At 43.3% G+C, this 27476-nt stretch overlaps 1 protein-coding gene across 1 annotated transcript in view; it reads right to left on the bottom strand.

Annotated features, from left to right (window-relative positions):
* The window catches only part of DGKI (diacylglycerol kinase iota), a 1086779-nt gene that overhangs the window by 104613 nt on the left and 954690 nt on the right, over positions 1-27476 (bottom strand). Inside the window, exon 25 of the mRNA XM_033957757.1 lies at positions 11473-11542. Within this exon, the coding sequence (XP_033813648.1) occupies positions 11473-11542 (70 nt within the window). The remainder of the gene's footprint in view (positions 1-11472; positions 11543-27476) is intronic.

Genomic DNA, 27476 nt, shown 5'->3' with positions numbered 1-27476 from the left:
TTGGCAACAGGCCCCGCCGGGGCAAAAACGAAAGAAAAAAGGCGAAAAAGCAAAGTTTTTTGTTTTTTTTTTTTGCAAATCAAAGAAAAATAAACCCGAAGGTAAGGAGAGAAAAAATAAGGAAAAAAGCGCGAGCGGGAAGGCAAAAAAGTGGTTTCAACGGCCGTTGAAAAAACACACGCGTCTTCTTCGCTCCGCGGAAATGAAGAAACTGGGGACCACGCACTCCTCCGTCGGGCGGGAAGGCACTCGCGCACGCGCGGTGCGGCCAACTAGAAACTTCTAGTTAAAAAGGTCCGTACCGAGGGCTCCGTTGGTGACGTCACCCATGTGTTAAGAATATGCTGCCTGCTTGTCCTGGGATAAATGAAAAATCCTTATTGCTGAAGGTCACAGAAATGTGTGAGCAATGGAACCCCTTACATCTGTCTTGGTGGGGGGAGAGTTCAAATAGTTAAGATGATGGTTTTGCCTGTGGTCTGTTACCAAATGGGGATGTTACCAGTGTTTTTTCAGGGCTCTTTTTACAAAATGTTAAATAGTATTCTTATCAAGTTTATTTGGCTGGGGAAAGCTGCGAGAATTGCTTTAGTATCTTTACAAAAACCAATTGTGGAGGGAGGGGTAAATTTTCCAAACTTTTATAAGTAGCATTAAGCCTATATAATGCGTCAGGGTATGTATTGGATCCTCCCTGAGCTCATGGAAACTCTTCCTGATTAGTTGTGTCACGTTTTGAGTATCAAGTTTCCAAGGTTATATGACAATAGAATTTTGATGGACACATGGAAGACATTAAAGTGTATCAATAATTTAATGCCCATTCCGGTACATAAATCTACTTGTCAGTCCCTTTGGCTGAACACCAAGATTCAAATTGGCAGGTTTAAGGTCATTTGGAAGCATTGGATGAAGGCAGGTATACATACTTTGGATGATGTAATGCCAGATGGTAAACTGCTTGACTTTTTACGACTGCAGCATACATTTGGTCTTGCTAAATCCCAAAATTATAGATGGATGAAGTTGAAGCAGGCCATTCAGGAGGGATTCCCTGAGTGGAAAAGTCTTAAAAATCAATATAGCTTGCCGGTCTTATGTTTTCAGGAGGACTTCCCGGGACACCAGGCCGCTCAGTGGTATAAATTAATATCTGGATTTTTGAATAAGAAACCATTTGGAACATTGAGATAAGAAGACATTTGAATAAGAAGACATTTGGAACATTGAGATAAAGCATCAGATTACTGCGTCTCAATGGCCATGAATCTGGATTTACATTAATGACTTCTATTCCGCCTGTACCTTGCAGTTCTAAGCGGATTTGGAGGATGAGATGTATGGTGTCTGCATCTATGAGACAAACATGGTTTTTCTTATTACATAGAGCATTTTGGACCCCAGTTCATTTACAGAAATTAGATAGCTCAAAGTCTAATAGATGCTGGCATTGTCATCTTGAAGCTGAGATTTTGGATCATTTACTATACTATTGTCCCTCGATACTTAAATTTTGGAGATCTATTTGGGATCAAGTGAACATTATATTAGAAAATCCAGTGGCACTGACGTACGATACCATCCTATTTGGTACGTTAATGAGGGCTAAAAGCCAAATATCTGCCCGAAATAACAAACTTCTCATTATAATGACAGGGGATGCCATACATCGCCTTGAATTTTGAATTGGCGATAAATCAAAATACTTAATAAACTTGGAAACTTGGATACAATTCATTTTGAGGAATTGGAAGAACTGTGATAGATTAAATTACACTTTCTGGTGGGAATATCTCTGTTATACTTTTAAAATGGAACGTTCAATGGCCGTATAATAGGGATGGTATAAGAAATTCATGGATGTTTGGGAACCATTGATTAAGTTCTGTAAGGAATGATAACTGATTTTATTTTATCGACCCTTAAGCATTCACATCCAGGGTGGGTGGAGGGGGGAGGGTTTTGCATTAGAATTTCATTTGGGAAATATATGGAGGGTTTCCTGTAGGTATGTACTTTTTCTGATTATTTGATGGGGGGAGAGAAATCGTTGTACATCAATGTCTATAAGTTTAATGTGCATTACGTGTAAACTTATGTATATTGAAATTGTTTGTTTGCACTATGGTAGTTTGGAAATTTAATAAAGATTTACAAAAAAAAAGATCCATCCACTTTTACCCGTTTTACTCCACTCGGGATTTTGTAGACTTCAATCATAACTCCCCTCAGCCGTCTCTTTTCCAAGTTGAAGAGCCCTAACTTTTTTAGTCTTTCCTCATGAGAGATGAGTTTCATCCCATTTACCATCTGACTCGCTCTTCTTTGAACCTTTTCTAGTGCCACTTGTGAAAAATCTAGCTCTCCGTCTAGCTTTGGCACAGGTTTAGCCAGGAAGAGCAGTAATACCCTATGCAGAAGAGCTGACCAGGTTGGCCCTGCCGATTATGAAAGTACTGACTTCCCTTGTACTAACTTTGATAAGCCAGACAGTGACTGCCAGGGAGAGTTCAGTCCAGTTGCAGGTTACTCTCCCAAGCCTGCTATTAGAGCTCAAAGGAACTCAGGAGCTAGGAAACTACAGCTCCCATAAGGCCTGAGTCATAGCAGGAAGTTGTCACATAGGCAGACACAGCTGCAGAGAGAGTTTTCTCCCTTCCCCCTCTTCAGAGCAGGGAGGGGCAAATTGGAACCTGTTAAAACAGGACAGCTGAGACCCAGAGTGGGGGAGGAGCAAAGGGGGCTACAAGGAGAGCCTCAGAGGCAACAAAGCTTGCCTCACCAGCTGAATTCTGATGAGCTGGGCAAGAATTGGGACATGGTGGACATTTCAGACAAGCCTGAGACTACAGCTGAGAGGCAGCTAGAAGGCTGGGAACCCATTGACATTAGTGTGCCGGTTATTCCTGGATGGAAACTGGATGCAATGGACACAAGTTGAGCAAGGTTGGAAGTGTTTTGCTATTTTTGTTTCTTACCTTTTTGTCTGAAAGTTTTGGGACTATGTTTGTTTGTATGCTGAATTGTTTGAGCTTCCCAGAGCTAGCCTCTGCAGCACTCAAGAACCTGAACTGTTGCCTTGGACTGTGTAACATTCCAAACGTTTGTGTTCTTCCCTCTCAGCTCAGCTGGAGGCTAATTAGTTGGAGATAAGATATTGAAGGAAGGTAAGACACAGGGGAGCTCCATGTGAATGAGTTCCCTATCAGCAGGTATTCTGTGGGAGAGCTTCAAGGTTAGCAGTTTTCCTTTTTGGTTTTGTAAAACTTTTTTTTCATACTGCAAGAGTTTTGTTTGCTCCTTTCCTGGTGAGGGAATATTACTGGGACTATCCTAACCTCAGAGGGCTGGTGAAGAGGACTGAAGTAGAAAGACTAAAGTCCAGCCAAAGTCTTGTATGATTTTGTGTTTTAATTTGAAGCCAGGCTATTGTTTGTGAAGCCAGTGTGGCCAGGTTGGCCCCAGAGCTCTATATTTTGGTTCTTATACAAAATGTATTGAAAAGTACTGCAAACTGCTAATGATACCAGGCAGTTTAACCAGAGGCCAAAAATAAAAGTACACCTTTACTTTTGGACATTCCTGTGTGTGTGTGTTTTCCCTTGCCTGTATTCACTGTGAACATTGGACCTTAATGTTTTCACCCTAGGCGGTTGCCTAGATAGCCTGAAGGATTCCCTGGTTGAAGGGAACGCGCTGGGTGCAGTTACGGTCGCGGTGAACCCAGCTCGCTGCGGTGATCAGGAGCCCGTGGGTTGTGACACACTATCTTTCTTGAGATAAGGAGACCAGAACTGAATGCAATACACCAGGTGAGGTTGCACTATGGAGAGATACAGAGGCATTATAACATTCTTACCCCCTCTTTTATGAAATTGCGACAGCAGTTTCTAGTGCGGTGAGCCGCACTGAATGACCCGCGCTGCTCCCGACGCTCATAGGAACTCAATGAGCGTCAGGAGCAGTGCATGCCAGTCAGCGCAGCTACCTGCACTAGAAACTGTTGTCACAGTTTTGTAAAAGGAGGCGTTAGTCTTGTTAACCATCCTATTTAAAAATAATTCATAGTATCTTGTTTGCTTTTTTGGCTGCTGCCACACGTTGGGCGGAAGGATTCATCATATTGTCTACAATAACACACAGATTTTTTCTTGGGCGCTAACACCCAAGGTACACCCTAGCATCTGGTAACTATAATTCGGGTTATTCTTTCCAATGTGCATCACTTTGCATTTGTCCATATTAAAATTTCATCTGCCACTTGGATGCCCAGTCTTCCAATTTCCTATGGTCTATCTGCAATATTTCACAATCTGCATATGTTTTAACAACTTTGAAGAGTTTAGTGTCATCATAGAGTAGTATAGCGTTCTTGGTTTTAAGAAAGGTTTGGACAATTTCCTGGTGGAAAAGTCCATAGTCTGTTATTGAGAGAGACATGGGGGAAGCCACTGCTTGCCCTGGTTTGGTAGCATTGAATGTTGCTACTCCTTGGGTTTTGACAAGGTACTAGGGATCTGGATTGACCACCGTGAGAACTGACTACTGGGCTTGATGGACCATTGGTCTGACCCAGTAAGGCTATTCTTATATTATCTACAAATTTAATCATCTCACTCATCCCAGTTTTGAGATAATTTAAAATAAGCTAAATAGCACTGGTCCCAGTACAGATACCTGCAGCACTCCACTGTTTACTTTCCTCCAACTTCTTCAAGCCAAGTACCCCCTAAGTCTAAAAAATATCAACCACGTGACTCCGCCCAGGCTCCGCCCCTGACCCCACCCCTATAATAATAGTACTAATAGTTGACTAATAGATGACTTTAAAATATGCAATGTCATCTCAGTAACTACAGAAAAACAGAAAAATATAGTGCAATATATAGACAGCAGATATAAATTCTCAAAATGGACACATTTTGATCACTAAATTGAAAATAAAATCATTTTTCCTACCTTTGTTGACTGGTGATTTCATGAGTCTCTGGTTGCACTTCCTTCTGACTGTGCATTTAATATTTCTTTCTTTCTGCCTCCTGCACACTTTCTCTCCTCTGGACCTCATTCCCTTCCCCAATCAATATCTCTCTATGTCCCTCCATGAGTCCAACATTTCTCCCTCTCTCATCCCCCAGATCATGCACAGCATTTTTTTACCACTGCCTACCAGCCCCATGCCCATTTCTCCTTCTAACAGCCCTCTCCAGAACCATGCTACATCTCTCCCTCCATCACTATGTCCAATATTCCTCCTCCTTGCATCTCCTTCAAACTGCCCCTCTTCTTCTGCCCTATCTGCCTTTGAATGCAAAATGGCTCCACTGACCTCTAGAGGTAGTGGCACTACCACTAGGGGTTGATGGTACCATTTTACATCCAGAGACAAGGTGAAAGCAGTCACCCTCTGCCCTTGCCCCTTCTGTCTCTGGGTGTAAAATGTTGTCACTGATTCTTAATGGTAGTCTTGTACATCTGACAGCGCTATAGAAATGGTAAGTAAAAGTGGTACGACCAGGGGACAGACTTCATGATACACTTACTGGTAAGAAGGAATGACTAAAACAATGTGCCTTTAAAGCCTTGGTTTTAGCCTTCAACATGACACCAAACTACATAGCATCAAAACTACAAATTCATGTCCCCCAACTGATCACTGAGATCCCAAGCAGAAAAACGGCTGGTCCTACCACCTGGCTTCTCAATTACGTCTGCAAAAGCCCAGAAACGCTCCTATTCACATTACATACCTAAACTATGGTACATCATCTCCCCATCCATTAGCTCGTTAAACAGTCTATTGAACTTCAGGAAGGCTGTGAAAACCTTCCCCTTTACAAACCCAGCTCCTTAATGACCTGGGTCTGCATTCCTGACTGATAGATCTCAAAAGCACTGCCTAATACACCAAAGGTTTATCATCAACGGACTCTTACTAGAACTTATATGCCACCGCAAGTATAACTCGAACTACTACCAAACTTAGAAATCACTCCAAACAAAATCAAATGGTACTATATTCTAAAAACCAACCTTATCTGTGATACACACTGGATCAAAAATGCCATACTTCAATGATGCACACACCTGGAAGCAAAGTTATTTTATCTCTATATTAGGCTATGTGTATACGGAAAATACTGCAATTTAATCCAACCTATTGTCTATAAGGAAAATGCTGCAATTTAAACCACCCTATATCCACTAAGTCTGTATTTTCGAGTCTGTATGTTATGACTATACTGTAAAGCTGAAATTTAATCCCCCCATGTCCTCCAAGTCTGTATTTTCCCACCAAAGCCTGTCCTGCATATACTGTGAATGTACTCTTGTGACCCATTCTGGGCTCCTTTGGGAGGACGGACCAAATCAATAAAAGATGTCTTGATGGACAGTATGGCTATGAACAGAGACCAAGAAAAGAGGAAAACTTCTATCCAGAGCCTAGTGCAGGGGTCCCCAAAGTCTCTCCTTGAGGGCTGAATCCAGTTGGGTTTTCAGGATTTCCCCAATGAATATGCATTGAAAGCAGGGCATGCACATAGATATCATGCATATTCATTGGGGAAATCCTGAAAACCCGACTGGATTCAGCCTTTAAGGAGGGACTTTGGGGACCCCTGGCCTAGTGTGTGATTGACCAGACCTTAAACAGAATCCTATAAGCCAGTGGTTCCCAACCCTGTCCTGGAGGACCATCAGCCAGTTGGGTTTTTGGGATAACCCTAATGAATATGCATGAGAGAGATTTGCATATAATGGAGGTGACAGGCATGCAAATCTGCTCCATGCATATTCATTAGGGTTATCCCAAAAACCCAACTGGCTGATGGTCCTCCAGGACAGGGTTGGGAACCACTGGCTTATAGGATTCTGTTTAAGGTCTGGTCAATCACACACTAGGCCAGGGGTCCCCAAAGTCCCTCCTTAAAGGCTGAATCCAGTCGGGTTTTCAGGATTTCCCCAATGAATATGCATGATATCTATGAATGCATATTCATTGGGGAAATCCTGAAAACCCGACTGGATTCAGCCTTTAAGGAGGGACTTTGGGGACCCCTGGCCTAGTGTGTGATTGACCAGACCTTAAACAGAATCCTATAAGCCAGTGGTTCCCAACCCTGTCCTGGAGGACCATCAGCCAGTTGGGTTTTTGGGATAACCCTAATGAATATGCATGGAGCAGATTTGCATGCCTGTCACCTCCATTATATGCAAATCTCTCTCATGCATATTCATTAGGGTTATCCTAAAAAACCGACTGGATGGTGGTCCTCCAGGACAGGGTTGGGAACCACTGGTATAAGCAACTGGGAGCCAGTGCTCAGAAATAAGGAAGAAGAAATGTGATCATATTTCTGCAAGCCAAACAGAAGTCTTAAAGATGTATTTTGAATTAATTGTAGACTGAAAAGCTGAACAAACAGAAAAACAAAATATGGAGAATTATAGTAGTCTAGTTGAGAGGTGACCAGTATCAGAATAAGCAATTGAATAAAGGAATGTTCAAGAATAGCATGCACAGAGTATATCTGGTAAAGAATGAAATAGCATTTAGATCAGACATAGGCATCTCCGGTCCTCAAGGGCCGGAATCCAATCGGGTTTTCAGGATTTCCTCAATGAATATTGTCGCAACCCGGGCTCCTGAACCACGCAAAGAGCCAGGTTCACAGCGACCGCTACTGCTCCCAGCGCGTTCCCTCCAACTAGGGAATCCTTCAGGCTCCCTAGGCACCGGCCTAGGGTGGAAACCAACAGGTGAAATGATCACAGTAAAAGCAGGCAAGGAAATCACACACACCCAGGAAAGTAAAAAATAAAAGTAACCTTTTATTCCTAACCCTGAGTCAGGTTGCTCTGATGTTGTCAGTAAGTTGTGATATTTTCCAGTACATTTGTTCAGAAACCAAAACATGCAAAATAGGGCCAACCTGGTCACACTGGCTTCACAAACACTAGAATGAATGTTATAACAAAAAATCAAAAACAAAGAAGAACACAAAACCAGATTTAAGGCTGGACTTCAGTCTCTGTGACTCAATCCTCTTCACCAGCCTTAAAGGATAAAGGTAGGTTCAGCAGTGCTCTCTTTCTATAGATGAGCAGTAAAGAAAAATTCACAAGGCTCTGGTTACATGAAAATAAAACTTTTCCAAAATCAAAAAGCTTAAAGCTAGAACTCTGGCACAGGCTGACTGCAGCTAGGGACTATACAAAACAGAGCTCCTCTGTGGCTGAGGTTCCCTGTAGTAGCTTATCAGTGGTTAATTAGCTTCCAGCTGTGAGGAGAAGAGAGCAAGCAGAAATGCTCTTGCAAATATCCCAGCAGTTTAAAGTATCAAACAGTGTGAGAGTATACCTCAGAGCCTAGCTCTGGGAAGTGAGACATTTCTGCCCACAAAATAAACTTAGTCACAAAACTTCACAAAAAAACAAACAAACAGGTAAGCATCAACAAAGTATCATAACATTTCCAGCCTCTTAGCGGGTGTCCATAGTTTCCAACCTCTCACTAGGAATACTTGGCATATCAGTGTCCATGGGTTCCCAACTCTGACTGTCTCTCTCTGGTAGGTTCAGATACCTCGCCAGCTCTTCAACATTCAACTGGGGAGTGGAGTTGTGCTGCCTTGCAGGCTTATGTTCCCAGCTTCTCTGCTCCTCCCCCCCCCCCCGGGTCCCAGCTGTCTTGTTTTAACAGGCTCCAAATCACCCCTCCCTGCTCTAAAGAGGGGGAAGGGAGAAAGCTCCCTCTGCAGCTGTGACTAGTCACATGACAGCTTCCTACTAGGTCTCTGCTGTTCTGGGAGATGTAGTTTCCTGTTCCCTGAGGTCTTATGAGCTCTAATAGCAGGCTTGCAGCTGGTCTGTACTCTCCCTTGCAAGGGAGGTCAGCGCTCTCACACTCAGCAGAGCCAACCTGGTCAGCTCTCCTGCATAGGGACTTCTGCTCTTCCTAGTTACTCCTGTGACAAAGCTAGGAGGAGAGCTATTATCATTATCTCATGCATATTATCACAAACCCGAGCCCAATGCCGGCCTTGTGCCAGTTAAACCCCGGAGAAAACGTCCACTGAAACTAGTCTGGGCTAATCACTGTGTCCCTGATATGCAGGAACAGGACCAGGAAACACAGGCTGTGTTCAGACCTGCTGCAGAACATAGCCTGGTGAAAACTGATAGGGCCCCTTTAAATCCTCCATTTTGTGAGAAGCTGGCTAAACAGGGTAGAAGGCAGCCTCAGCTGAAAGAAGTCAGGCCCCTGAGTAGAACTGGGCATGGTACAGCAGCTTGGCAGCATTTGGAAAGCTGACTGTTGAGGAGAAGGAGGGAGGCAGGAGAAGCTCTCAAGTGGAAGGAGCTTCCAATTCTTCCTGAACCAAATGGTGTAGAAATGCTGAACTCAGAGCCAGAAGAAACCACGCTGGTAAATGCTGAGCCAGAACCTATGGATTGGACTGCCTTACCGGAGGTGGATTTGATTGAGGAAATGGAAGTGAGTCATGTTTGAATTTATGTTTGGCATTCCTGGCTTGGAGGGGAACTTTTCTTTTTTGAGTTCATTGTTGAAATGTTTTTTTTCTGTGGGGCAATTAAGACTTGTCCTGAACATACCAGCCCAGTATATTGTGTGCTTGGAAGGGTTTGGTTTAAGATGGCTGCTGCAAGCCATGACTGGACAGTAGTGAAACAGCTTTAACAGTATCTCCCATAAGATGGGAATAGCCTGAAGGCTGGGGTAGGATTTGCCCAACACCTTAGCGGAGGGTTTGCGGGTTATTTGCTCTTTACAACAAGGAGCCGTTTTTGGCAAATCCGCCAGCCTTCTGCCACTGCATTTGAAAAGGCAGTGCTGCACATTGCCACGTGCCATAGTTTGCTTTTCAATTTGCAAGGAAGACTTTGAGAGTTAAAGACTGCCAGAGACTCTGCTATACCTGGGACATTAGTAAAAGAACTTTGGAAGAATTAACCAGACCAGGCTGGTAAACACAGTATGATTTTGCTTGCACTATTTTTTTTTTTGCTATTACCTTTTTGAGACTGTTATCCTTCATGCCTTTTTTGGTTGGACTAGTTCGGATACACAATAAATTTTATTTCCTTATTTGATAACTTACCTGTGTGAGGCCATTCTGTTTTTTTCACAAAGGATAGTTAATTCACAACAGGGTCTTCCTCCCTCTTGGGGAAGCACGCTGAGAGAATATTGTAAGCGTGGGCCGGTTACCGCAAGCCTCAAGGGCCGGCCATGCTACAATATTCATTGGGGAAATCTTGAAAATCCAAATGGATTCCGGCCCTCGAGGACCGGAGTTGCCTATGTCTGATTTAGATATTACAGTTGAGATTTGTGAATGAAAGGTGAGGGAACAGTTAAAGATGGCACCCATTATCTTCACAAAATCCTGAGTGGAAGATGAGTACTATGTAAGGAAAATGGGATTTGATATCACCTTTCCTTTGTATTAACCCCCTCTTCCCCCTCCCCCCCCCCAGATGACTACCGTTAAAAGTCACAGCAGCCATTTTTAACTGGAGCCATGATGCACTGGAGCAAGAGAGGTTTGCTCCTTCCCCAACCCCCATTAGGCCACCAGACTTCTTTGGGTAGGCTTAGATGGGTTCTGAAATGACTTGTGGGGAGGGCTGGGGAGGAGTGGGGCTTTGCTGGGAGTGAACTGTGAAGGAGTAGAGTCAGCCTTTGTTCAGTGGCAGGGGGCAATAGAGGTGGGGTCAAAATGGATCAACTGTTGACTGTGATTATATAAGTCCTGGCCAATATTTAGCTGGGATCTGCATAAGTATCTTTGACCGCCATCAGCTAAACATTGACTATTTTTTCAGATAAGGTGTAAATTTGTGCATATGAATACGCTATTGTTCCTGAATATAACTCACCTAGAACTACTGAGAAATGTAACATAGTAGATGATGGCAGATAAAGACCCGAATGGTCCATCCAGTCTGCTCAACCTGATTCAATGTAAAAATTTGTTGGGTTTTTTTTAGTTTTTTTTAGATGTTTCTGGGCAAGAATCCAAAGCTCTGCCCGGTACTGTTATTAGGTTCCAATTACTGAAGTCTCCGTCAAAGCTCACTCCAGCCCATCTACATCATCCCAGCCACTGAAGCCCTCCCCAACTCATCTTCCCCTAAACGGCCATATACAGACACAGACCGTGCAAGTCTGCCCAGTACTTGCCTTAGTTCTTCAATATTTACTATTATTTTCTGATTCTAGATCCTTTATGTTCATCCCACACTTTTTTGGTACCTGTTTTATAAAGGTACCTAGGCACCTACATTGCCTTCATAAAATAGGCTTCATTAACTTTTCACCTTCATGCCCTCATATAAAATTACCCCCACCCCCTGTATGGTTCTTATACAGACTTGCATAAATCTTAAATGCACTATACAAATCAGTAATAACATAAATAATAACTGATGCAAGACCTTTCTCACCATCAAGGAAGTACCAGTGGGGAGAGAGCTTCTGGGAAGAGAATAAATTGGATATGGAGCTTTCTTGTTCCTACAGGAAAACAAACAAACATTATTTTATTAGAAGATACCTGGATTATATACAGACCAATATTCAATACCTGGGATTTGCATTCTCCCTCTGAGGTAATTAACATCAAGCCTGCTTGCTGAATAGTAGGTGAACACATTTACAGAGTTTCCATGATAATTCCAAAGATAAGTACAGTTTTCATGTTTAAAAGACTTTGATATTCCATCATTGGCAGGGGAGCTTCCATAGTAATGAAATAAAAAAGAATTATCAGAGTTGAAAAATATTAAATATTTTGGCAATAAAAATATTTTAAAACGCAAAAAGTTATAAGGGCACGGTGGCTGATTTTAGTTTCATTAATTAGACACCTAATTTTGGTACTTATATTCAGTTAAATTTAGGTGCCTATATTATGGGCTATCTAGAGTCTCTCAAATGTTTAAACTCCTAAAATTAGAATTATCAGCATTTTGTGAATATGGCAGCTTAATGCCTAGAGATCCTCTATCCCTCCTTTTTGAAAAACATATTCAACTGATGACAGTAATATTTTTTTTAACACTTATGAGCAAATTCTATAAACGTCATCCCAATTTTAGGCGGCCAACTGCTGTCTAAAAGTCTATCGGTACGAACGTTAAAGGTGCCTCCGGGAACCTAATGAGACACGTAGGGCTGCCTAACCTCACCTAAGGCTAGATGTGGGCGTGGTTGTGCCCAGACGTGGCCTCAGGTGAGCTTATGAACATAAGAACATAAGAATTGCCGCTGCTGGGTCAGACCAGTGGTCCATCGTGCCCAGCAGTCCGCTCCCGTGGTGGCCCTTAGGTCAAAGTCCAGTGCCCTAACTGCGACTAGCCTTACCTGCGTACGTTCTAGTTCAGCAGGAACTTGTCTAATTTTGTCTTGAATCCCTGGAGGATGTTTTCCCCTATAACAGCATCCGGAAGAGCATTCCAATTTTCTACCACTCTCTGGGTGAAGAAGAACTTCCTTATGTTTGTACAGAATCTATCCACTTTTAACTTTAGAGAGTGCCCTCTCGTTCTCTCTACCTTGGGGAGGGTGAACAACCTGTCTCTATCTACTAAGTCTATTCCCTTCATTATTTTGAATGCTTCGATCATGTCCCCTCTCAGCCTCCTCTTTTCAAGGGAGAAGAGGCCCAGTTTCTCTAATCTCTCACTGTAGAGCAACTCCTCCAGCCCCTTAACCATTTAGTCGCTCTTATTTCAGGCCCATGGAAGGTGCCTGAAATGTAGGCCCTTTTAATATAGTTATTATTTTATAGCTTAATATTATATTATATTATTCTTTATATCAAGATAACTTATCTTATGTCGTTGTTGGTTCCCTGTCCCGACGCGTTTCGCTTATCTTTATCAAGGTCAGGGGAACTATAGTAAGGATTTAACTTTTGCCATTTCTATCTGCCGCTTTAAGGGTAATATCCTGTGTTTCCTCCATTAGTGGATTCTCTTCCACTCCACCTGAAATATTCAGTGATTTAGGTATTTCAGTAAAAACTAACTTATTAATCTGAGTGGAGGATACCACTTGTTTGTTGGAAATAGTAGGGTTTATATTCCTACTATCACTTGATACTGGATGAAGGGGAGGGGTCCGTTTGAGGGGACTCAATGAAGCACCCGACAAGTAGGAATTCATATTTAGTGGTACCACAGAAGGATTTTCAGTTAGTAGAGTTAAATGTCTATCCATAGGGCCAGATACAGCTGGAGTTGAGCTCTTAGGTTTAATTTTCCTTTTCCCCATAATCAAACTAATCCACTAAATGTATATATAATTAATTACTAACTTAAATTCCGGCTCCCAGGCTCCTTGTGGCTCCCAAGGGGCCACTCCCTGTGGCTGCAACCACGGCAGCGGCTTTGCTTTAAACAGTTGGAGATGGACCCGATGACGTCAGGGATCCGTCTCAGTCAGTGCCTGCCCGAAGGGCCGAAAAGAAGAGGAGCCGCTGCTGCAGTGGGCTCGGGGGCAGCCCAAAAAGTCTCCTCCTGCTTCCCTGCAAGTTCCTCAAGCTCCCGAGTTGGCCGTGGCAGCGGCTTTGCTTTAAACAGTTGGAGACGGACCCAATGATGTCAGGGGTCCGTCTCAGTCAGTGCCTGCCTGAAGGGCCGAAAAGAAGAGGAGCCGCTGCTGCAGTGGGCTCGGGGGCAGCCCAAAAAGTCTCCTCCTGCTTCCCTGTAAGTTCCTCAAGCTTTCGAGTTGGCCGCGGCAGCGGCTTTGCTTTAAACAGTTGGAGACGGACCCGATGACGTCAGGGGTCCGTCTCAGTCAGTGCCTGCCCAAAGGGCCAAAAAGAAGAGGAGCCGCTGCTGCAGTGGGCTTGGGGGCAGCCCAGAAAGTCTCCTCCTGCTTCCCTGTAAGTTCCTCAAGCTCTTGAGTTGGCTGCGGCAGCGGCTTTGCTTTAAACAGTTGGAGACGGACCCAATGATGTCAGGGGTCTGTCTTAGTCAGTGCCTGCCCGAAGGGCCGTAAAGAAGAGGAGCCGCTGCTGCAGTGGGCTCGGGGGGGGGCAGCCCAGAAAGTCTCCTCCTGCTTCCCTGTAAGTTCCTCAAGCTCCCCATGACAGAGATGTTTAAATACCTATATAGCATAAATACGCATGAAGCAAGTCTCTTTCAATTGATAGGAAACTCCAGAGTGAGAAGATATAGAATGAGGTGTGGTGGACATCTGGAATGCGCTTCCAGAGTGCGTAATATGACAGAGTACGGTACTGGGGTTCAAGAAAGGATTGGACAATTTCCTGCTGGAAAAAGGGATAGAGGGGTATAGATAGAGGGCTACTGCACAGGTCCTAGACCTGTTGGGCCACCGCGTGAGCAGACTGCTGGACACGATGGACCTCAGGTCTGACCCTTTGGAGGCATTGCTTATGTTCTTATATAGGTTAAGAGGTAATAGGCTTAGGAGTAATCTAAGGAAATACTTTTTTACAGAAAGGGCAGTACTGTAGATGCATGTAATAGCCTCCCTGTAGAGGTAATGGAGACATAGACTGTGTCTGAATTATAGAATGACACGGGGACAAATTTTCCCCATCCCTGCAGAAACTCAATTTCCCCATCCTGTCCCTGTAAGTTTTGTTGCTGTCCCTGTCTATACCCCATTCATGTAAGCTCTGCCTCAACTGCATAAGCTTCGGACGCTTATGATTTTAAAGTGTTTGAGACTTGTGCAGATGAGGGCAGAGCTTGCAGGAATGGGGCATAGACAGGAAAAGAACTAGATGGATTGGGACAGGAAAATGAGTTCCCATGGGGACAGGGAAAAATTTGTCCCCGTGTCATTCTCTAGTCTGAATTTAAGAAAGCATGTAGGGTCTCTAAGGGAGAGCAGGAGATAATGGATGCTGTCGATGGGCAGACTGGATGGGCCATCTGGCCTCTATCTGCCATCATGTTTCTATATTTCTATGTCAGACCCCAGAAACAAGATGTTACATCAAAACTTGATATAACTTCCTGTTTTGGGGTCAGGCAGAGCAACAGGCAGCATGCTCATGCTGACACTAACACTGCAGACACTTCTTCAGATGTGGAGAAGCAACAGAATATGGAGCACTACTTGATTGTGATGAAATTTTGTGGAAGGTAGATTCAGCACTAGGTCTTGAAGTTCACTGACCCTGCGAGCTAAAGTAACAGATATCACAAAGCAAAGTTACTTACCGTAACAGGTGTTATCCAGGGACAGCAGGCAGATATTCTCACATGTGGGTGATGTCATCCACAGAGCCCCGGTACAGACAGCTTTAAAAGTGCATTGCCACATTAAGAACTTGAGAAAGTTTGTGAATTGCCTGCACCGTGCATGCGTGAGTGCCTTCCCGCCCAATGTAGGCTCACGGTACCTCAGTTCCGTAGGCAAGTTAAGAAGCCAACCAGGGGAGGTGGGTGGGTTGTGAGAATATCTGCCTGCTGTCCCTTGGTAACACCTGTTACAGTAAGAAGCTGCTTTATCCCAAGACAAGTAGGCAGCATATTCTCACATGTGGGACTCTAACTTACTAGAATGGGATGGAGGGAGTGTTGGCCATTAAGAAAATTAATTTTGCAATACTGCTTGGCCAAAGTGACTATCCCATCTGGAAAAAGATTCCAGACAGTAGTGAGATCCAAGTTTCCAAGTTTTATTAAAATTTCATATACCACCTAAAAAATTGTCAAAGCGGTTAACATCAATCATATTACAAATTTTAAAATTTAGGGGGAACATAATTAAGACTGAGTACTAACAGGACTTACAGAAACAATCAGGGAAGGAAGAAGAAGTACAACATATAATAGGAAAGAAGAACATAAAAGGTTAGTTCACGAGGGGGATGTGAATGTATGAACTGAGGACCAAGTATCAGCTTTACAGATTTCATCAATAGGAGTTAAGCAGAGGAAAGCAACTGAAGCTGCCATAGCTCAGACTTTGTGGGCTGTGATGCAACTCTCCAGTTGCAGCCCAGCCTGAGCATAACAGAAGGCGACAGAAGCCACCAACCATGTACAAATAGTTCTCTTGGATCCACCACCAGTTCACTTATTCTTCGAGCAGAGATAAGGGAGATAAGAAAAACACTTTCCAAGTGAGATATTTAAGATGAGCCAAAGACATTGGTTCAAAAGGAGGCTTCAGAAGTCTAAATAGAACAACATTGAGATCCCAAACTACTGGAGGTGGTTTGAGAAGTGGTTTGACATTGAAAAGTCCTTTCATGAATCTGGACACAAGAGGATGAGCAGTTAGAGGTTTGTCATCAACCGAGCTATGAAACGCATTGATAGTACTGAGATGAACTCTAATCAAAGTGGTCTTGAGGTCTGAGTTGAATAGGTGTAGAAGATAATCCAATACTGAAGATATAGATGTGGATTGAGAATCATGATGGCGAAGAGTACATCAAGTGGAAAATCTTGTCCATTTCTGCTGGTAACATTGCTGCGTAGACAGTTTTCTTGAGGCTTCTAAGATAAGTCTGACAAGATGAGAAAGGTGAACCTCAGCCAATGTCAGCCCGAGAGGTATCAATCTGTGTAAAGACTGAAGATTGGGGTGCAGAAGAGATCTGTGACTCTGTGTGAGAAGAGTTGGAAAAATCTGAAGAAGCATTGATTCCCTAAAACTGAGTTGAAGTAGAAGGGAGATCCAGGGTTGCCTGAGCCACTGAGGAGCTATCAGAATCATTGTGGCCGATTCTTGTTTTAACTTGACAAGCATCTTAAGGATGAGGGATTGGAGGAAATACATAGAGAAACTTGTGCATCTAATCCAGAAGAAAAGCATCCGCTTCCAGACGTTGGGGAGAGTACTGTCTCGAGCAAAAATGGGGCAGCTTGTGATTGTTGGGGGACATAAACAGGTCTATCTGAGGAGTCCCCCAGAGAGAGAATATGTGATTCAGAACTGGAGAGTTGAGTGTCCGCTCGTGTGACTGAAGAAACTTGCTAAGTCTGTCTGCACGAGAATTTTGTTCCCCTTGAATGTATACTGCTTTCAAAAATATGTTGCGAGCAATTGCCCAGTTCCAAATCTGGGCCTCTTGACAAAGAAGAAAAGAGGCCATGACACCTTGCTTCTTTATGTAATACATTGCACCTGATTGTCCATGTGGATTAGAAGGACATGGTTGGGCACAATATGCTGAAATGCTTTGAAAGCATTGTAAATCGCTCTGAGTTCTAAGAGATTGATATGGCAAAGATGATCCTTGGTAGACCAGTGACCTTGAATACAAAGACCGTCCAGATGAGCTCCCCAAATGTAGATGGATGAGTCCATGGTTAAAACCTTCTGATGTGGAGGTATTTTGAATAAAAACCCTCTGGAAAGATTGGAAGAGTTCATCTACCACTGCAGAGATTGTCAAAGGGAAGATGTGACTGTAATATGTTGATACAAGTCCGCACTATCAGGCTCGAGTATTTCAGACCTCCTTAGATATAAAGCAATAGAAGACTAAATAGAAGAGGTCTTAAAGCATTTAGTAAATGTTCAGGCTAACAGACCTCAGAAGTACCATACTGTATGTCTATAAGCTTTAAAGAACATACAGATTCAATTGGCACCCATGGTCGTCATAGGCCTCTATAACACTTTTTTACAGATTTTTTTATATATATAAATATAGATATTTTAGATATCAAAATGTACTCATCTTTCATCTACGCGGGTGGGTGTAGGCACTCCGACATAGACTATGTTTCGCCCCAAATGGGCTGTATCAAGGAAAATCCCCCTTACATCCAACGGCTCATGCTTCCCGCGATAGATTTTTCCTGGATTAAACATAAGAACATAAGCATTGCCTCTGCTGGGTCAGACCAAGGGTCCATCGTGCCCGGCAGCCCGTCCCGCGGCGGCACCCCAGGTCCATGACCTGGAAGTGTTCCCTACCTAACCTAAAATATCCATACCCTATTCGCTCAATGTCCTGTAAGGTAACTCTATCTGTACCCTGTAATCCCCTTCGCTTCCAGGAAGTCATCCAGTCCCTTTTTGAACCCCAGAATTGTACTCTGTCTTATCACCTCTCCGGGAAGCGCGTTCCAGGTGTCCACCACCCTCTGAGTGAAGAAGAACTTCCTTGCATTTGTTCTGAATCTGTCTCCTCTCAGTTTTTCTGAATGACCTCTTGTTTTAGTTGTCCCTGCTAGTCTAAAGAATCTGTCCCTCTCCACCTTCTCTATGCCTTTCATGATTTTATAAGTCTCTATCATGTCCCCTCTCAGTCTCCGCTTCTCCAGGGTAAAGAGCCCCAGCCTGTCTAACCGTTCAGCATATGAAAGGTTCTCCATACCCTTTATCATCCTCGTTGCCCTCCTCTGGACCCTCTCGAGTATTGCCATGTCCTTCTTGAGGTATGGCGACCAGTATTGGACGCAGTATTCCAGATGTGGGCGCACCATTGCTCGATACAGTGGCAGGATAACTTCCTTCGTTCTGGTAGTGATACCTTTTTTGATAATGCCCAACATTCTGTTCGCTTTTTTTGAGGCCGCTGCACATTGCGCCGCCGGCTTCATTGTGTTATCCACCAATACTCCCAGATCTTTTTCTTGTTTGCCTTCCCTGAGTGCCCTCCCTCCCATCGCGTAGCTGTACATGGAGTTCCCTTTCCCTATGTGCAAGACCTTACATTTCTCCACATTGAAGCTCATCTGCCATTTTTTTGCCCACTCACTCAGTTTGTTCAGGTCGCTCTGCAGTTCTTTGCATTCCTCAACAGTTCTGACCCTGCTGGAGAGTTTTGTGTCATCCGCGAACTTGATAACTTCGCACTTTGTCCCCATTTCTAGATCATTAATAAATATATTGAACAGCAGTGGTCCCAGCACTGACCCTTGCGGAACACCACTTGTTACCCCTATCCAGTCAGAGTAGTGCCCCTTTACTCCTAACCTCTGTTTCCTGTCTGCCAGCCAATTTTTGATCCATCTGTGCACGTCCCCTTCCACCCCGTGGCTCCACAGTTTCTTCAGTAAGCGTTCGTGGGGCACCTTGTCGAAGGCTTTTTGGAAATCTAGATATATAATGTCTACTGGGTCACCTTGGTCCAATTGCTTATTTATCCCCTCAAAGAACTGCAGTAGATTTGTCTGGCATGATCGGCCTTTACAGAAACCATGCTGGCTCGATCTCATCAGATTATTTTTTTCTATATGCTCATTGATACCTTCCCTGATCAGTGATTCGGCCATCTTCCCCGGAACAGAGGTTAAGCTCACCGGTCTGTAGTTTCCCGGGTCGCCTCTCGATCCTTTTTTGAAGATCGGTGTAACATTCGCTATCTTCCAGTCCTCCGGGATTACCCCTGTTCTCAAGGACAGGTTGCAAATATGCTGCAGTAGCTCTGCTGTTTCATCTCTGAGCTCTTTCAGTATTCTCGGGTGGATCCCATCTGGGCCCGGAGCTTTGTCCGTTCTTAATCTATCTATCTGTCTGAGAACGTCTTCGAGGCTTACCTCCATGCATGATAATTTCCCCTCTTGATCTCCCCTGAAGATTTTTTCCGGTTCTGGCACACTGGTTGTGTCCTCTATTGTAAAGACCGACGAAAAGAACTTGTTTAGCCTACCAGCCACTTCTTTTTCCTCTTTCACCACTCCCTTCCGGTCACCCTCATCCAGGGGCCCCACCTCCTCCCTCGCTGGTTGTTTCCCTTTCACATATCGGAAAAATGGTTTGAAATTTCTTGCTTCCTTGGCCAGTCTCTCCTCATACTCTTTCTTGGCTTTCCTGACTACTCGGTGACATTCTTTTTGATGCTTCCTGTGCTCTCTCCAGTTTCCTTCAGTTTTATCTTTTTTCCACTTCCGAAATGATTTTTTCTTGTCTCCTATCACTTTCTTTACTTCACTGGTTATCCATGCAGGGTCCCTCGTCTGATTCTTCTTGGAACTTTTCCTAAATCTTGGTATATATAGGTTTTGCGCCTTGTTTACTGTGTCCTTGAATAGGGACCAGGCTTGCTCCACAGTCCGAGTTTCCTTGGAGCTGTTTCTGAGCTTCTTTCTCACCATTTGTCTCATGGCATCATAGTTCCCTTTCTTGAAATTAAATGTTGTTGCCTTGGTTCTCTTTCCCATAGGTAGTCCTACTTGCACTTTGAACTGAATCATGCTGTGGTCACTGGTACCTAGTGGTCCCATGACCTCCACATCCTTTGCTGGTCCTTTCAGCCCATTGAGGATCAGATCCAGAATTGCTGATCCTCTCGTTGGTGTCTCGACAAGTTGTTCCATGAAGCAGTCCTGGACTGCTTCCAGAACTCCGTTTCCCTTGCACATTTTGAATTTCCAAGACACCAGTCTATACCAGGATAGTTGAAATCTCCCATAACTATGGTGTTTGGGTTCTTGCATTCCTTTCTCAGCTCGGCTACCATTTCTGTATCCTCAGCTTCAGTTTGCCCTGGTGGGCGGTAGAACAGTCCCATCTTTATCTCGGATCCGTTGCTTCCTGGTACTTTGATCCACAATGACTCCAGTTGGGCATTTGTCGCAGCTGTGTCCACAGTGGTTGAGTGAATGGTATCCCTTATGTATAGTGCTATTCCTCCCCCTTTCTGGTAAGTCCTGTCTTTTCAGTAGAGTTTGTATCCTGGCAGTACTATGCCCCATTTGTGTTCTTCGTTCCACCATGTTTCCGTGATCCCTATGATGTCTAGTCTCTCATTATTGGCCATGACTTCTAGTTCCCCCATTTTGTTCCTTAGGCTCCTTGCATTAGTATACATGCAGTTCAACTCCCGGCATTTTCCCTTCCTTTCTATTTTCCCTTGCATTCCATTCTTCATTCTGTCCCCTTCCTGACCTGCCAACTCCTGAGTATTGTCTCTTTTGTCCTCTCTTTGTGGTAGATTCCTATTGCCTTCCCCTTGTGGCGTGTTCCTATTGTCCGCGATAGATTAAAAATCTATCGCGGGAAGCATGAGCCGTTGAATGTAAGGGGGATTTTCCTTGATACAGCCCATTTGGGGCGAAACATAGTCTATGTCGGAGTGCCTACCCCCACCCGCGTAGATGAAAGATGAGTATATTTTGATATCTAAAATATCTATATTTATATATATAAAAAAATCTGTAAAAAAGTGTTATAGAGGCCTATGACAACCATGGGTGCCAATTGAATCTGTATGTTCTTTAAAGCTTATAGACATACAGTATGGTACTTCTGAGGTCTGTTAGCCTGAACATTTACTAAATGCTTTAAGACCTCTTCTATTTAGTCTTCTATTGTAATATGTTGAGACATATACAGAGCTTGAGACCACTGAGATGCGAGATTACATTGAGGCATCCTGAGATGAAGTCTTTCAATGGAGTAACATGCACCATTGTTATGCCAGTTATACCCTAGCATATTATTGATAATTTTGTTTATGTATTCTCAAGTCTGCTGACCCAGCATATTACTGATAATTTTGTTTACTAATATGTATTCTCAAATCTGCTTACCTGAACTCCTGACCTCCAAAGAACAGTAAGACCAAATGGTCTCTGCAAAAAACTTGCTTATTTGAGATCCTGACTTCCTTTGTCTAAGTGTCAACTGGATAGCATCAAAGAGACTATAAACTGCAACACCTCCTTGCGTCCTGACCTCTTTGATCTCCACAGGACAGTAAGACCAGATGGTCTCTGCAATAACCTTGCTTATTTGAGATCCTGATCTCCACAGGAGCTAACATCCTGACCTCATTGATCTTCAAAGGACTGTAAAACCAGATGATCATCAGTAAAGACAGATGGGAAACTACGTCAAAAAGAAAAAGACAGTGACAAGTATCTACTATCTTGACCTCTTTTGACCTGGGTGTTGTCAAAACAGCTTCAAAGGGACCGACCTGGGGTGTGCCTGAATCAAAGGACGCTGTTACTGCAGGACCAGCTGTTTAACTCAGCAGCTTATAAGGACGGAATTCTGCTCCTAGAATCTAGAATCCTAGCCGGCTATCCAAGACGTCAGGTCTAACGGGGCAGACTCCTGTGTCCTACTCGCCTATCCATTGAGGGATTCCGAATGGTGAAGGGAGGGTTTACGTGAGATACGGTGATGATAATTTATTCTTATATATATATTAAAGTGTTATTGTTTATGCTTTATATTGTCTGTGTGTTTTTCTGAGTATCTCTGATCATCCCACTTGACAGAAATTAGTGGCGGAACAACCATGGAAGTCATATAACTCAGGAGTACCATCATTTGTCTGGCCGAGATTGGTGGAAGATAATAAATCTGATCACAAAGCTGAATCAAATTCTCTTGTCTTTGCTGAGGGAGAAATGCTCTGAGATGAAGGGTGTCTAGCAGAGCTTCAATAAATTGCAGATTCTGAGAGGGTTGAAGTTGGGATTTGGGGAAATTGATTTCGAAACCCAACTACTAAAGGAAGAGAATTGTCAACCGAGTCACTGCCATCACCTCTTGCATGGTTGGATCTTTGATCAGCCAATCGTCCAGATAGGGAAATACCTGGAGACCCTGAGCCCACAATGTTGCTGCAACTACAACCAGGCATTTGGTGAATACTCTGGAAGAGGATGCAAGGCCAAAGAGTAGGATTCTGTATTTATAATGGTGCTGTGCCACCTGAAATCTGAGGAATTTTTGGGAGGTCAGATGCACTGGAATATGAGTATAGGCTTTTTTCAGATCTAGAGAACATAACCAGTCGTTGGGATCTAAGGGGGGATATAAAGTTGCCAGGGACAACATACAAAATTTTGTTCACCTGGGGTCTAAAATTGGATGTAGGAAATACCAGGGATGAGGAAATACCAGGAGTAAAATCCCCGATTCCTCTGGAGAGGTGGAACCTTTTCTATTGCTTTAAGAAGAGATTCTATCTCCCAAAATAGAAGGGATGTCTGCTGATGGTTGAAAGAAGATTCTTCTGGAGGATGATCTGAAGGCATAAAGATGAAGTGAAGAGAGTATCCCTCTCGAATGACTAGAACCCAGAGGTCTGTGGTTATCAATTTCCAACGGTGATAATACAATTGGAGCTGACATCCAATTGGTTGAGGAAGAGGCTGGGGAAGAGGAACAGTGGCTATGCTCTCTAGAAGCTCATCAAAATAACTGAGCAGGCCATGGAGGAGCTGCTGATTGAGATTTCTGAAGGTGCTGTTGCTTCTACTTTTTCTGTTGCATTGTAGGAGGAGCAACTGATTTCGAAAAAAAAAATGCCTTTGATATGAAGAAGGCTTAAAAGATTTAGAAGTTGAGGGCTTAGGCTTGGATTTAACCAAAGCATCCCAATGTTTTTCATGGTCAGTGAGCTTTTGTGTAGTGTTTTCAATAGAGTCACCATAAAGCTCCTCTCCTAAGCAGGGAATGTTATTTATATTTGTTACTCAGAATTCTCTTGTAACTGTCCCTTGACAAGTGACATAGACTATAATGGTTTTTCTCTCATTTATATCATTGTATCTCTATAATTGCTTACTTTACCACTTTACCAGTATTATACATTTATATCTATATTACATTTGTATATCTATATCTCTTTTATTCCTACCAATAGGTTGCTCTAACATAATTTGTTGTTCTCAACTTTATCTTATTGTGAAATTGATATTAAAAAAGATTGAATTAAAAAAAATGATACTAAGAGGGGCTATTAACAACATGTCTTCCCCTTACTGTGAATGAGAGAAGTTTGCAAAGTGATGCATTTAGGCAGAAAAAATAAAGAACTCAAGTATAGTATGTCAGGTGTAACTCTGGGAAAGACCGAACAGGAAAAGGACCTGGATGTACTGATAGATAGGACCTTGAAACCGTCGGCGCAATGTGCAGCGGCGGCGAAGAAAGCAAATAGAATGCTAGGCATAATAAAGAAGGGAATTACGAGTAGATCAGAGAAAGTTATAATACCAGCATTGGTCTCCATACCTAAAGAAGGATATAAAACTGCTAGAGAGGGTGCAGAGAAGAGCAATGAAGCTAGTGAAAGGTATGGAAAACCTGGACTACGAGGAACAACTTAGGAGACTGAGGTTATTCTCCCTTGAGAAGAGGAGACTGCGAGGAGATCTGATCGAGACTTTCAAAATACTGAAAGGATTCGACAAAATAGAGCAGGGGAAGCAGTTATTTACAATGTCCGATGTGACACGGACAAGAGGACATAAACTGAAGCTGAGGGGGGACAGGTCCAAGACGAATATCAGGACGTTCTGTTTCACGCAGCGAGTGGTGGACACCTGGAATGCTCTCCCAAAGGAAGTAATTGCAGAATCCACCGTTCTAGGATTTAAGGGTAAACTAGATGCACATCTCCTTAAGAGTGGCATAGAGTGATATGGGTAAGGGTAAATTAGATGCACATCTTCCTTGAGAAGCATACAGTGATATGGGGACTAAAACTATGCCAGGGTACACCTGGTGGGGCCTCCGCGTGTGCGGATCACCGGACTTGATGGACCCAGGGTCTGATCCGGAGATTGCAATTCTTATGTTCTCCATGCTGATCCCGAGCTTGTAAGTCAGGTGGGAAGGCACCTGTGCATTTGTGGTGAGAACACTACCATAAGCTCTTAAAGGGATAGTAGATGCTGTTAACAACACGTCTTCCCCTTACTGAGAATGAAAGAAAGCCAGAAATTCACACCACAAACGGAGTCTGGTCCCAATCCCTCTGGTCAGGCCATTACATATATACCTTCAAAATAAACTGGCCATGGGGCAAACACAAACAATATAACCAAAGCTAAACCTATGAAGCATGTCAAAAGATTGTCACCCTCCCCCCAATTCTGGAACAAAGCAGACACCATGTTTCAAGACAGTAACCATCAAAGACTTCATTAGCCACTGGCGCACACTAAGTGCAACCCTCCTCAAAGATATGACCCAACTTCAAACAAAAAACAAAATCTGCAAACTACTCCAACTCAAACGGCAATGCAGACGACTAGAAAGAAAATGGAGAAAAAATAATCAAGAACACACAAAAAGAAGCCTGGAAAACACTAGACAAACAATTATTATTATTATTTTTATATATATCTTTATTCATTTTTAAGTGCAACACATTATACAATCATATTACACTATAAAAGCACTTAAAATCAATCAAATTGTAATTTATGACAAAAAGATATATCCCCCCATACTCATATTCAAAAATTGCACTCAAATTAAAGAATTAAAAAATATTTTCCAACTCCCTCTCCCACCTACCCTGGACATGCATGACCAAAGGGCAAAATCAACCACCACTCTGCAAAATTTTGGCAATGGTTCCCAAATCTTCAAAAACTTTTTGTAATGTCCCTGCTGTAGAGCCATAATACATTCCATTTTAAAAATGTGGCAGACTCCCACCAAAAGGTATAGTTCAATCGATCCCAGTTTTTCCAATTCCTTAAAATAAGCTGTATGGCAACCCCTGTCATAATAAAGAGAAGTTTATTATTATGAGATGATATTTGGCTTTTAGCTCTCATCAAAGTGCCAAATAGCACAATGTCATATGTTAGTGCCACTGGATTTTCCATTACTTAATTTACTTGATCCCAAATGGATCTCCAAAATTGAAGTATCAAGGGACAATAATATAATAAATGATCCAATGTCCCAGGTTCAAGATGGCAGTACCAGCATCCATTAGACTTGGAACTATCTAATTTCTGTAATCTAACTGGAGTCCAACATGCTCTATGTAACAAGAAAAACCATTTTTGTCTCATAGATGCAGACACCGTACATCTCATCCTCCAAGCCCAGATTCGTGGCCATTGAGACGCAGTAATTTGATGCTTTATCTCAATGCTCCAAATGTCACGAAAACCAGACGTTTGTTTCTTATTCAAAAATCCAGATATTAATTTATACCACTGAGCGGCCTGGTGACCCAGGAAATCCACCTGGAAGCACAGGAACGGCAAACTATACTGATTTTTAAGATTTTTCCAGTCAGAGAACCACTACTGAATGGCCTGCTTCAACTGCAACCACCTATAACTTTGAGATTTAGCAATACCAAATTTTTGTTGCAGTCGCGAAAACTCAAGCAGCTTTCCATCTGATACTACATCATCTAAAGTATGTATGTCCTCCTTCATCCAGTACTTCCAGATGACCTTAAACCCGCCAATTTGAATCTTGGAGTTCAACCAAAGAGATTGACAAGTTGATTTATGAATTGGAATATCTGTTAAATTATTAATAAATTTTAATATCTTCCAAGTGTTCAATAAAATTTTATTGTCCTTATAAAACCTAGGTAACTTGATACTCAAAACATGACACAATTTCAGTGGGGACAGGAGTTGCCATTCCAGCCACAACCAATTTGTAAGATTTTCCATGAGTTCTGGAGGGTTCCAATACATACCCTGACGCATTTTATAGGCTTAATGGTACCTATGAAAATTTACCCTACCCTCCACAAATGGCTTTTGTAGAGATACTAAGGCAATTCTTGATGTTTTCCCCAGCCAAATAAATTTTGTGAGAATACTATTTAATTTCTTGTAAAAGGACCTATGAAAAAACACTGGTAACACTGGGTTGATCTGAGCAGGAGAAAAGCAGTTGCAGAGAGAGGCAAAGGGAGAGAGAAGCCAAAGGGGGAAAAACCAGAAAAAAGAGCAGGAGAGAGAAGCAGAGGCAGGAGACCAAGAGGGGAATTGCGAGAGTTAACTCCGCCCATCCACCCCCAACGTCGACCATCGAAACCCCGTCTTAAAAGGGGAGGGGCCAATAGAACAGAGTTGATCTGAGCAGAAAAGCAGCTACAGAGAGAGGCAGAGGGAGAGAGAAGCCAAAGGGGGGAAAAAGCAGATAAAAGAGCAGGCGCAACCAAAGCAGACACAGAAGGCATCCGCAGCAGACCAGCAAGCAGGCAGCAATGGAAGCAGCAGATGGAAGCAAGATGTTGAGCTACCCAGTTTTCTGCATCGTCTGCCATATGTACGACTACCTCCCCTCTGGGAGGTGGTCTTACGTATGCGCTCGATGCGGAGAACTGGAGAGCCTGAAGAGACAAGTCAGACTCCTGGAGGGTAGAATACTGGAACTGGAGGCACTTCAAGCACCGCAGGAGGGAGACAGAGATGCAGAGAACGTCCAGACAGAGGAAGCAGAGAACAAGACAGAGGACACCATCGAGGAAGAAGTCCGAGAGCTTGGAGAAGTTCATAGAGGATGCATACAGGAAGGCCATGGAAAATGACCAGCAACAGTGGAACTGCTGAAAGACACCTACAGAGAGTGTGGACCACCCGACAGACAACCACTAGGAAGAAATGGGTGACAAAGCAGCGAGAACGAAAGATACGGACCTGCACCAGGAGAGATGGACATACACCAGGGATACGGACCTGCAGCTGGAGAGGACAGCAATCATCGTGGGGGGCTCCATAGCGGGAGGAAGACAGCCACATAGCGGGAGGAAGACTTCATCGGCTGGTGA

The sequence above is a fragment of the Geotrypetes seraphini genome, chromosome 9 (assembly GCF_902459505.1).
Source record: "Geotrypetes seraphini chromosome 9, aGeoSer1.1, whole genome shotgun sequence".
NCBI classification, from domain to species: Eukaryota; Metazoa; Chordata; class Amphibia; order Gymnophiona; family Dermophiidae; genus Geotrypetes; species Geotrypetes seraphini.
The sequence above is the reverse complement of the archived record's forward strand: the minus strand, read 5'-3'. Positions and strand labels throughout refer to the sequence as shown.